The sequence below is a fragment of the Antechinus flavipes genome, chromosome 5 (assembly GCF_016432865.1).
Source record: "Antechinus flavipes isolate AdamAnt ecotype Samford, QLD, Australia chromosome 5, AdamAnt_v2, whole genome shotgun sequence".
In the NCBI taxonomy this organism is placed as follows: domain Eukaryota; kingdom Metazoa; phylum Chordata; class Mammalia; order Dasyuromorphia; family Dasyuridae; genus Antechinus; species Antechinus flavipes.
Genome location: NC_067402.1, coordinates 219383895 through 219395416, shown reverse-complemented (window position 1 = coordinate 219395416; position 11522 = coordinate 219383895). Strand labels below are relative to the sequence as shown.

General features: G+C 44.4%; 2 protein-coding genes and 1 long non-coding RNA gene across 10 annotated transcripts in view; 2 read left to right on the top strand and 1 right to left on the bottom strand.

Annotated features, from left to right (window-relative positions):
• The first annotated feature begins 100 nt into the window (after positions 1-100).
• SUOX (sulfite oxidase) lies at positions 101-6397 on the top strand. Of its 4 annotated transcripts, none has more exons than XM_052001797.1 (5): positions 101-397; positions 990-1081; positions 2067-2147; positions 2499-2670; positions 3916-6397. In XM_052001797.1, exons 3-5 carry the CDS (start codon positions 2083-2085, stop codon positions 5323-5325), a joined length of 1647 nt encoding a protein of 548 aa, XP_051857757.1. In that variant the 5' UTR covers positions 101-397; positions 990-1081; positions 2067-2082; the 3' UTR covers positions 5326-6397. The 4 variants fall into 4 exon arrangements, with proteins under 4 accessions (XP_051857757.1, XP_051857760.1, XP_051857759.1 ...); XM_052001798.1 differs by lacking the exon at positions 101-397 and adding an exon at positions 540-910; XM_052001800.1 differs by lacking the exon at positions 990-1081.
• LOC127564955 (uncharacterized) lies at positions 2551-7137 on the bottom strand. The gene is made up of 3 exons (XR_007954398.1): positions 7044-7137; positions 3830-3934; positions 2551-2648 (listed from the first exon to the last, which is right to left on the bottom strand). It is a non-coding gene; the product is annotated as an uncharacterized LOC127564955 (long non-coding RNA).
• The window catches only part of IKZF4 (IKAROS family zinc finger 4), a 30048-nt gene continuing 25570 nt past the window's right edge, over positions 7045-11522 (top strand). For 2 of the 5 annotated variants that reach the window (XM_052001806.1, XM_052001801.1), the window contains exon 1: positions 7342-7418. The gene's annotated coding sequence lies outside the window, so the exon portion shown is untranslated. Of the gene's footprint in view, positions 7419-11522 lie in introns of all 5 variants that reach the window. The other 3 variants (XM_052001804.1, XM_052001803.1, XM_052001807.1) reach the window with 2 other exon arrangements.

Sequence of the window (11522 nt, the reverse complement as noted above, 5' to 3'; positions counted from 1 at the left end):
GCTATTGATTAGAGTTATTGGTGGGCGTCGTCCCCAATCACCTAATCTTCGACATATCCTTAAGGTCCCTTTTACCTTTTCCTACTCCGGTGCTGGTACTAAATGGGTCTCCTTCCACCTGACCTGTTAATTTTCCCAAACCTGTTGGCCCCCTAATTAGGACTAAAGCATTAACCCAGGGAACTTCGGAAGACTTAGCATCCGAATTCTCAGCCCTCAATTATTTGCTATTTCCGTGGGATTCCTTTTCTCTTCAGTAGTTGGGAAATAACTGCAGGGCGAAAGTGGTCCTTTAAATGCGACCCTGACGTCACCATCGGGAATCTCCGCCCTCTCCGACTAAGGTTCGAGCTGAAGAATCGCTGCTGCTACTGCAACTGCTGCGACGTTGCTCCGGGTAGGAAACTGGGGCGGGGGCGGGGAGGGCAGAAAGAAAGGGGAACGGGGGAGGGGGAAGCCTAAGAACATCTCCGGGGAGGATGGGGAGGGCTGTTGTATGGGGATTCTAGTATGGCACGTGCCTGCGTCATAGGTGGGAGTGGGGTAAGGGTGGGGTGCAGAAGGTTGCTTTAGAAGCCTTTTCTCTTTTCCCCTCTTCACATGTTCCTTCGGTCAGGGCAGCTGCCCCCCTATTCTAAGAGCCACCTCCTGCTCCTGTCCCGCCTTCGAGACCAGAGAAAATAGATTGTAGGTTACCCCCACCGACTGGATGTTGCTTTTTAGAAGACTGCCTCGACCAAACCAGGACGGGGAGGCATTGACAGGGTTCACTTTAGAAAAAGTAGTTGCTCCTCCCAAAGGGCCGCGTATGTGATGTAAAAGATGCTGGGAGTCGGGTGCTAAGAACTAGAATTAAATTCCTCTACTTTTCCCAGCGTCACAAATCTCCTTGCCTGATTTCTTTTCCCAGGTATCTGCTCATAACTTTTTCGGGTTTCTTGGACTGATTCCCCCAATAGTTTAACTCTAACTTTCCTCTCCTTCCAAAGGCGGAACACTCCAGGTGGGCCCATATTTTCCTTGTCCATTGCTTTCCGTCCTTTGATTCTATCTAAAGGATTAGGAGACAACGGTTGTTGAGGTGAGAATTGTGTAGTTCTCTTCTTCCCTATTCTAGAGAGGAAGTCAGTCTCTTCAGTGACACTTGGGACAATAACCCCTTAGTTTGCTGAGCTCAGGAAGAATTGAATGGCTAGGATGGGGTGGGGACTCAGGAATATTGATCTTCAGTTAATGCTATTTTGAATGGAGAATGAGGGGTCTGCTTTATCTTATTTCTCCCTACTTAAACTTGCTCCCCAATTAAAACAAAGCAAAACTTGCTTTCTGGTAATAGCATAAGTACAGTGTGGGCACTTAGACCAGAGGGAGGTTGAAAGAAAGAAGATAATGTTTAGTATGGTTTGTTCCTCTGACGACTGTGGTGTTGGACTCAATTATCTTTTTCCTAATGAAATTTGGTAGTAGTTCATCACCCCTCTTATTGTTGAGGTCTAGATTTGGGGTACCTAAATGAAATTAGAGTTTAGTTAAGGTCTACTGGCAGGTTTGGGATACAGGGAGTCAAGCAAAGCTCCCCTACAACGCCCTTGGATTCGGTGCAAGGATATGGCAGTAAATGGGGTCTAGTAGCGCTGGAGTTCCCAATAAAAGCATTTGTTGTTTATTAGGTTTGGAAGTAAGGAGATAGATGAAGATAGAGATAAGGAGGGCACTGGACAAAGGGTCCAATGGACAGAGGGTCCAATGGACAGAGGGTCCTCACATGGCTACCATGTTTGGAATCTCTGCAAAGAGGAGTTCCCAGCATGGACTTTTTATAATAGGAGACTTAGCTCTAGGGGCTTTTGGGTGTAGCCCCAAAATTGACTCAGATCCGGATCTTCTATTGGAATTCAAGGGGACCAGGATTTGTGAGTTAAAGGGTAATTTACATTATCAACTAGGAGAGGGTAGGAATCTAGAAAGGAATCTTTCCCACTTCATTATCTTATCTCTAGTCTTGCTTCTGAAAGTCTCTCCTGTCCTTGCTTCAGGGTAATTGATTTTTTCTTCTCCTCCCCTAGAAACCCGGGTTCTATAATGCTGTTGCTACAAAGAGTTGCTGTCTCTGGCCTTCGAGTTTCCAGATTTGACAGTTATGCCAGGTATACCTAGAACAGTTTCTCACTCCTGTATTTCCTCTTGTTTCAGTATTTTATGATGTATTATCTTATCTGCCTGGGGAAATTAGCTGTCTTTAATAACCAGGAGTGATTATAAATCAGAGGAGGGAAGCTGCATTCTTCTAATACTACCTGCTCCTGGGAAAGAACAAGTTCTAGCTTAGGAAATTAAAAGACAAGGCATGTAGTTTCCTTTATCGCTTAGTCCAGGACATCTTGTTCTTTCATCCTTGAATATGGTATGGAGGGCATCAACCTGACAAACCCTTGCATGAAGCTCCTTCATTTTGAGGCATGGTAGGGAGTATTACTAATAATCTCCCCTCTTTACAGGTTCGTTGTCCCAAAACTGTATCCCCACGTCTTCTTTACCAGCAATTCCTCTCATCTCCAAAGGCGCACACCTCACTTTTCTAATGGCAGCACTCCTTCTGGATACTGGGCAGCTGCAGGGGCTCTGCTGGGTGTTGGGGCTATACTAGCCTATGGAAACCACAGAGAAAAGGTAAATTGGAAAGGTGGCTAAGTTCCTTGATTTGTAAGGTAGTAATACATGTTTGTTGAATTAAATAACAGCTAGCTAACATTTATATAGTACTCTTAGGCTTGTATAGTACTTTACAAATATCTCATATAATACAACCACCCTGGGACATAGGTACTATTAAGATCCTCATTTTACATTAGAAGAAACTGAGACAACCAGAGATAAAATGATTTGGCCAGGATCACATAAAATACACGAGGCCAAATTTGAACTCATTTCTCCCTGACATTCCATTCACTGTGCCGCACTTTGGAAAGAAGGAATTGCTGCTAGGGCTAATTCTAACACATTTTCATGTGAATTTCACATTTACAAAGTATTTGCCCAGGGCAACACTGTAAGGTAGGTAGAGCAAAAATGTTTGTGGCAGCCCTTTTTGTAGTGGCAAGAAATTGGAAACTGAGCAGATGCTCATCAGTTGGAGAATGGTTGAATAAACTGTGATATATAAATGTTATGGAATATTATTGTTCTGTAAGAAACGATCAGCAGTCTGATTTCAGAGAGGCTAGGAGATTACATGAACTGATGCTAAGTAAAACGAGCAGAACCAGGAGATCTATATATAACATGGTACACGGCAACAACAAGATTAATAATGATCAATTCTGATAGATGTGACTCTTTCCAGCAATGAGATGATTGAGACCAGTTCTAATGATCTTGTGATGAAGAGAACCATCTACACCATGGTCCCAGAGGACTGTGGGAACTGAATGTGGATCACAACATAGCATTTTCCACTCTTTTTGTTTGTTTGCATTTTGTTTTCTTTCTCATTTTTTCCTTTTTGATCTGATTTTTCTTGTGCACTAAGATAACTATATAAATATGTATACATATATTGGATTACTTGTTATCTAGGAGAGGGGGTTGAGGGAAGGAGGGGAAAATTTGGAACACGAGGTTTTGCAAGGACCAGTGTTGAAAAATTATACATGCATATGTTTTGAAAATAAAAAACTTTAATTAATATATATATAGGTTGTACAAGAGTAATACCCATTGTACATCTGAGGAAGCTGAGGCTTAAAGAGAGTGACTTATCCAGTAACACATAGGTAGTATGCCACAATTTGAAAATCTAATCCCAGTCCCAGATTCCCTGGTTCCATACCTTATCTGGATTGGATTGGGGGAGAAGAAAAGGCTTATAGCATTGTTAATAATTTTTCCTTCTGTCTTCTCTCCTTCACTCCACAGGCTGCTGAGGAATCACTACCTATGTACACAAAGGCAGAAGTGAACTATCATCGAAGTCTTGAGAAGCGGGTTTGGGTAACCCTGGGCAATGAGGTCTTTGATGTCACCGATTTTGTGGCCATACACCCAGGTGGACCATCTAAATTAATGCTTGCTGCAGGGGGACCGCTAGAGCCTTTCTGGGCTCTCTATGCAGTACATAACCAGCCACATGTTCGTGAACTCCTAGCTCAATATAAGATTGGGGAGCTAAGCCCTGATGAGGAAAAATCTTCTGATATAGTTTCCACTGACCCTTTTGCCAGTGATCCCCCAAGACACCCTGCTCTCCAGATCAACAGCCAGAAACCTTTTAATGCAGAACCACCCCTTGAGCTCTTGGGTGAGAGCTATATCACACCCAATCCTCTCTTTTTCACCCGAAATCACCTGCCAGTACCCACCCTAGATCCTACCACATATCACCTGCAAGTGGAAGGGCCCCCAGGAGGTCAGACATTGAACCTATCACTAGATGACCTCCGTCGCTTCCCCAAGCACCAGGTAACAGTCACCCTGCAGTGTGCTGGTAATCGGCGCAGTGAGATGGCCCAAATTAAGTCTGTAAAAGGGTTAAACTGGGGAGCAGGAGCTATCAGCACAGCCCAATGGGGTGGTGCTCGGCTCCGAGATGTTCTAATTCAAGCTGGTCATTCACCCTATGGTCCTGAAGCCCATGTATGCTTTGAAGGGCTGGACTTTGATCCCACAGGGACAGCCTATGGAGCCTCCATTCCCCTGGCCCGGGCCATGGACCCTGAAAGTGATGTGCTGCTGGCCTATGAGATGAATGGGCAGCCATTGCCCCCTGACCATGGTTTCCCAGTGAGGGTGGTGGTGCCTGGTGTTGTGGGTGCCCGCCATGTCAAGTGGCTGGGGAAAGTGAGCATCAGCCCTGAGGAAAGCCCTAGTCATTGGCAACGTCGTGATTACAAAGGCTTCAGTCCCTCAGTAGACTGGGACACAGTGGACTTTGACTCTGCTCCAGCCATTCAGGAACTCCCTGTCCAGTCAGTCATTACAGAGCCCAGGGAAGGGCAAACAATAGAGCCAGGGGAGGTGACTGTGAAGGGCTATGCTTGGAGTGGAGGAGGCAGGGCCATAATCAGGGTAGATGTATCTCTGGATGGTGGGCTGACCTGGCAAGTGGCAACTCTGGAGGGGGAGGCACAGGCACCAAGGAGAGCTTGGGCATGGCGGCTGTGGCACCTGACAGCATCAGTGCCTCCTGGGAAGAAGGGACTGAACATTATATGCAAGGCTGTAGATGATGGATACAATGTACAACCCGACACTGTGGCCCCTATCTGGAATCTTCGAGGTGTACTTAGTAATGCCTGGCACCGTGTCCATGTTCAGGTAGTCCCATAAAAACAATTGCTGCAGCCTTGACACTCTATAAACCACCCTTCTCAATCTTTTAATTTTCCTAACTATTTCTTGAATTCTTCCCTTTTCAATAGATAATCAAAAATTCTCCTCTGGTTTTCTCTACTTCTCAGACACAATCTCTAGGGTAGCCCCACTCCTCCCACATACACAAATATATGTATCCCCTTACTTTCAAGCATACACATTTCCATCCTGCTTTCCTCCTAACTTCAAGGATGAATACTGATTTTTGCTATATTTATTCCACTGTGATATCTACCTCATACTCATGTTTCTCCAGACTCTGAGTGAGCTGAAAGCTGTCTGGACAGAAATAATGTAATTATACCAGCCACCATCACTTTTCTCTCTCCAGTCTTTTAATAACCCTGTTGATTCTGAGGCCTTATTTTGTCTTCCTTTATACATAATGTATATAGAGAGACACTATTACCTGTTCCCAGGGTGGGAAGAGGAAAAAAAGGGGGAGAGGAATTGTAAGCCTCTCTCTTTTTAAATTTTATCAATAAAGTATTATGTTTATATAGGCTTGTTGCCTGGGCAGAAGGGTCAGGAAAGGAATAGGAAAGGAAATACAACATTGGAGGCTGTGTACACCTTAGAATTGTGTACACTAAAAGAAGGGGTGGCAGCATGGTCACACTAGTTAACATAGGAGATGCCTAACAAAATTATACTGTGCTATAAGAAACAATGAATATTACTATAAAGAAGCAGGGGAAGAGTTAATGATCTAAAGTAAAATGAAATAAACCAAAACAATATACATAATTACAAAACATAGATGAAAAAAAAATCCAAGCCGAATTCTGTGAAGATTTGATCTCAAAGAAGACGCCTCCTGTTCTGCTTTTGGAAGTGGGTGAACTTGGGTGTGGAATACTGAATGTAATGTATTTTTTTCCTAATATTGGTTAGTTCTGCCTTAATTTTCTTTCCCATTGTTAAGGGATGGTTTTCTAGAGGATGGGGAGGGATAGTACCTCTTTGTAAATGTAAATAATGTAAAATCAAAAAATTTCAATAAAACTGGTTTTTAAAACTTTCTTAATTTTGAATCGGCCGACCTGAGTTTTAAATCCTGGTTACAATTTACTCAAAGATATATATAAGATTTAAGGAAACCAAGTCCCTCAAGTTTTCTTTTCCCAGTCTATCCTCACAGCTTTTTGCTTAACCTCCTCAGCTGCAATTTACTCCTCCGTAAAACGGAATAAATAGTATGTAGAGTCCCTTCTAACTTGGGCAGAGAGCCGACAAGCTGGGAGATCTTCCTTTGAGCTCTTCCAATGAAGCCCCCCCCCCCCCATCCCAGGAGAAAGTAAACTCTTAGAGGGCAAGGGCGCTGTCATTTTTACTCCTTGTTTCTCCGAGTGTGAAGGCACTGATTTAAAGCTTGAACTGAATCTTTGTGAGCGAGCCAAAGATTACCTCAAAGCAAGAGGGATTGGGACTCCCCCCCCCCTTTCTAAATTTCTTGTTAACAGACCGGAGACCTTCGTGAAACTCCCCAGGGCAAAGGAAAAGAGATGAGTGGAGAAAGCCTGGGTGGGAGTGGCGTGCCAGGGGTATCCTACGGTTGAACGCGGATGATGCCGATCATACGGGTAGATACAGAGGCTGGTACAAGTTCCACACTGCCACCCCCCGGAGGGCGCCAGTTCGACTCGATGCCCTCGGTGTTCGGCTGCTCTCACCTGGCTCCGCTCCTTTTCCCCGGCAGCCTCCCCGGCTCCGGAACGCTCGGTGTTCGGCCACGAAGCCTGTCGCCTGGCAGTGGGACCGGAAGTTGTTCGGGGGAGGGGGGGACGGCTGTGATGGGGGGGGGCCCAAGGGGGGGGTCCGTCCCTCCTCAGGTGAAGCAGCCGATGGAGATGGAGCCGCCGCCGAACGCCCTCACCCCGGCTCCGGCTTGGCTGCCACCGCCTCAGTGACCCCGCCCCCCGTGACCCCCCAGCCCCAAGCCGGCCGGGCCGGGGGGCTTCCCCCCCCCACTGCCCCGCCCCCCTCGTCCCCAACACTTTCCCCCCCCTTCCCGCCCCTCCGCTCGCGCGCGCGCGGCGCCGCCTCAGGTGAGTGAGGGGCGGGGCCTGGACGCGCGCGGGGGGCGGGGGGCGGGGCCCAAGCAGCCTGGGGGCGGGGCCTAAGGGGGCAAGGGCGTGAAGTGGTGGGGGTGGGGGGAGACCTGGGATGCCTCGGGTCCCCTGGGCCTGGGCCTGGGGATAAACAGGGCGGTGAAGGAAGAAGGGATGGGGAGGGGGAGAAGGGGGCATGACCCCCTGGGCCTGGTGGGGGAAGGATTGGTCAGTAGTCTTGGAGGGAGGGGAGATTGAGCTGGATGAAGAGCTAAAGAAAGAGGGGCAGAGGATGGAGGGGGAGGAACCCTTATGGGGGAGAATCCTAGTAGGACTGGGAGAGAGAGCACAGGGGGCTGAGAGGCGGTGGGGGGGAGGGAGGAAGAGGAATAGGAGGGCTCAAAGGATGGGGCAAAGTTAAGGAAACTGAAAGAATGGGGGGAAGTACAGAGGAGTTCAAAGGATGGGACAGAGGACAGAGGGACTGAGAGTATGAAGGGGAAGAGAGAACAAGAGGGTTGAGAATGGGGGGAGAATAAGGAAGGACAGCGAATAGGAAGAGTATAGTGGGGCCCAAAGGATGGGGGGAACGAAGAGCGGAGCTGAGAGGATGAGGGGAGAATACTGGAGAACTGAGAAGATACCAGAGAGACTAGTGAATAATCTGGGGGGGATGGAGAGAATGAGGGAGAAGAGTACAGGGGAGATGAGAATGGGGGGAGAAAGCACTGGAAGACTGAGATTGGGGGAGCAGAGAAAACAGAGGGATTGAAGATGGGGGGATAGAGAAGATAGAGGAAAGTGCAAGGAGACTAGGAAGATGGGGGGAAGGATAGGGAAACTCAGACTGGGGGAGAGAGAGCACAATAAGGCTGATGGGGGAAAATAGAAAGTTTGAGGACTTGGGATCCTGCCTAAGAAGTAAAAAGAAAGGGGAAGAAACACCAGAAGAGGAAGAATATTAGTATGGTAGAAAGAAATGCCTAGAACAGGAGGAATAAAGTGGGCTTTATCTATTGAGAGATCTAGGAGATCCAGAAAGCAGGGCTGGGAATGGGACAGAATCCATGAGACAAAAAAAGGAAGAAATGTCTGGGAGAAGGGTGGGAAGTTGTTTCTTCCTGAATACTAAGGGGATCCTATAACCAACCAGTCTGTCTAATTCTCCCTCTGCAGCCCCCTTTTCTTATCTTTCTCTCCCTTCCCTTCCCCCATAATCTGGGAATTTAAGTTTTCTCACTTCTTTTGTTTTTCTGATGTTGTGACAGTTAAACTTGGTTCTCACTTGTTACTATTCTGAAATGAAACATTTCTTAGATGTAAAGCCTTTAGGAAGTATGATACACCCTTCTGTCTACAAGGCCTAGTACATTGGGGGTTTCCCCACTCCATCTGGGTCTCAGCTTATAGATCTTTTATTCTTCAAACAAGTTAAGTTGTCTAGTAAGGAACCTCAGTTCTTTCTTTACTTGCATGCCTCATTACTCCTTCCATTATGGACTTCCTGTCTTTCCTGTGATGTTCCTGTTGTCCTCTACTGCCCTGCATTGGTAGTTGTCAGAATTTGATTTGTTAGATCTCTGAGCCCCTAATCAGGGGTCCTACATATGGGAGATATACAGTAATGGGACAAGCCCTGTATTTGAATTTAGAAAGCCAGGGTTCTGGTCCACAGTGTGGCATTTGCTACCTGTATGACTGAGCAAGCCATTTTACATCTTGGGTCCTCAGCTCTAAAATAAAGTTGAAGTAGATAAATTAAGAGGTTCCTTAGGGCTTAATAATTTATTGTTTGGTAGATGATTATGTATATGTTTATGTGTGCAAAGTTGCCTTTCCCATCCTTTGACCTTTATTCATATTTCCTCTAGCATTATGGCTTTTGAGGCCCAGATTCTCCTGGTGTCACCTCCCCTTTCTGCTTCCTCTTTATCACTTTGCTCTAGGAGGCATCTTTTGCTTCTTCTTCTGCCTCTTCCATATCCTTAGGTAACATAAAAACCTGCCTTTCTACCATAGTTCCTTTTGCATTAACCAGCAAGTGTCAACTATATGGCTACAGCTAGTACAATATGGAATATTTCCATCCAAGGTGACCAGGAGTGTCATTAAGAAAGATAATTCATATTTCCATCATCAGGCAAAGACAACTCCTTTGGAAAGTAGAGTTCCAGTTAGCAGAAGACATAAGTTCTTGGATGATCTTTTCCTCTCTTGCTTTTCCCCCTTCTCTCTCCCCACCCCAACAGTATTGCAGCCAAGAGAAAGGGTTTTTCAGCTCCCCATGTACTTTCCTAGTACAGACCTCCTCTATAGGCGGGGGGATCCATATAGGGTCCTGGATCAGAAGAAGAGACAGAAAAGAGGCTCTTGAATTAAAAGTCTTTAGCAATTTCCAATAAACTTCAACTAGGTCACCTTTTACCTTCTTGTGATGCCACTGGTGCTGACTCACCACCTTTTGGCCCTTGAATGAGAAGCTATCAGTCTCAGAATGAAACAAAAAAAAAGAAGTGCTTGTAATGCTCCTGGCCAGTGGCCTTTATTAAAGAGGAAGACTTGGCTCAGCTGAGAATAAACTAGACTCTCTCTCAGGGACCCATTTTCTGTGTGAGTTTGAGAGGTGCTCCGGACTTTTTCCTTCCTACTGACAGAAAACAATTAGAGTCAGGGTAGTTTTCAGTAGTGTTCTAGGTTTCCTTCTGTATGGGAACACAAGACTTAAAGGCTGTTCTGACCAAGATTTGACTCTGATGATACAAGCTCTTTTGGTTTTTCTTCCTGACCTGTGATTTCATTATTATAAGGGACTTCAGATGAGGAATTCCTTCTCCCAATGCAAATGAACCTCTGCTCTGCAACTGGCAAAAGTCTTAAAGTTGCCCAGGGATTCATATTTTATGTAAAAGGTTAGATTCTGATATCTAAAATCTTCAAATCATCTCTTTTCCTTTCTTTAGAATATTTAATCTTTGGGGATTTTTTTTTTTCCTATAGTAAAGATGACTTAGTGACTATTCCTTCATTTAAAAAAGTAATAAATCTGAATTTAAAAATTGTTCTTTGTATAACTCCTAAAAAGTTTAACTTTATTTTTTAAAAAATGGTTTTACTAGAATGAATTAGGGTCTTCCTAGAGCTTGTGGAATATGCTTTGCAGATGTGAAAAACGTACTGAATTAGAAACTTTAGTATTATCTCTTGGTTTTTAGCTTCCTCCATAGAAGGTGAAAACCTGGAAGAGAGAAGGTAATAGGCATTCTGTAAAAACAATTTGGATCTACTGGAAGTCCCTCCCAAGATTATCCCCTCAAAGAGATTAATTAAAGTGGGAAAGGACTTTTAAGTACAAAAATATTTATGGCAATTCTTTTTGTAATGTCAAAGAACTGGAAACTAAGGGGAGAACGGTGCCCGTTACTTGTTTAATGGCTGGACAAAATTATGATATGTGAATGTAATGGAATATTGTACCATGAGAATTAATAAAAGGGATGGCTTTAATTAAACCTGAGAAAACTTAAATGTTCATTTAAGTGAATATTCATTCACTTATTGAGTGAAATAAGCAGAACTCAGAGAAAAGTTAATGTAACAACATTGTAGAGAAAAACAACTAAGACTTAACTCTTGATCAGTGTAATGAACAACTAGAATTTCAAAGGGTCAGTGATGAAACATGTTGAAACATTTACCTCTTCACAGTGAAGTGTGAACAACTCAAAGTGAAAAATAAGATACACATTTTTAGACAAGCCCGAGGAAAGGGCTTAACAACAGGGTCAGAGTTACCAAAATGGAAGGAGATAAGAAAAAAGGGTCATTGAAGCTTTTTTTCCTTTAGAAAAAGTAGAAGGAAAGTCAACAGGAAACACAGACAAGGAGGGCAGCTTTAAAAATAATATGTTGAATTTTTATACTTTGAGAGAGAAGCAGTGGGCAGAATCATGGCTTCAAGTGCACGTCTGTAATTTTCTGCTTTGTATACACAAATTTTCATCTTATTTAGTATTTATTAAGTTCAATTTTTTATGATAGAATTTGGAAATAATAAAAATGTTCATAAATATTGTTTTTAAAAGATTTAAAGAGAATAAAAAT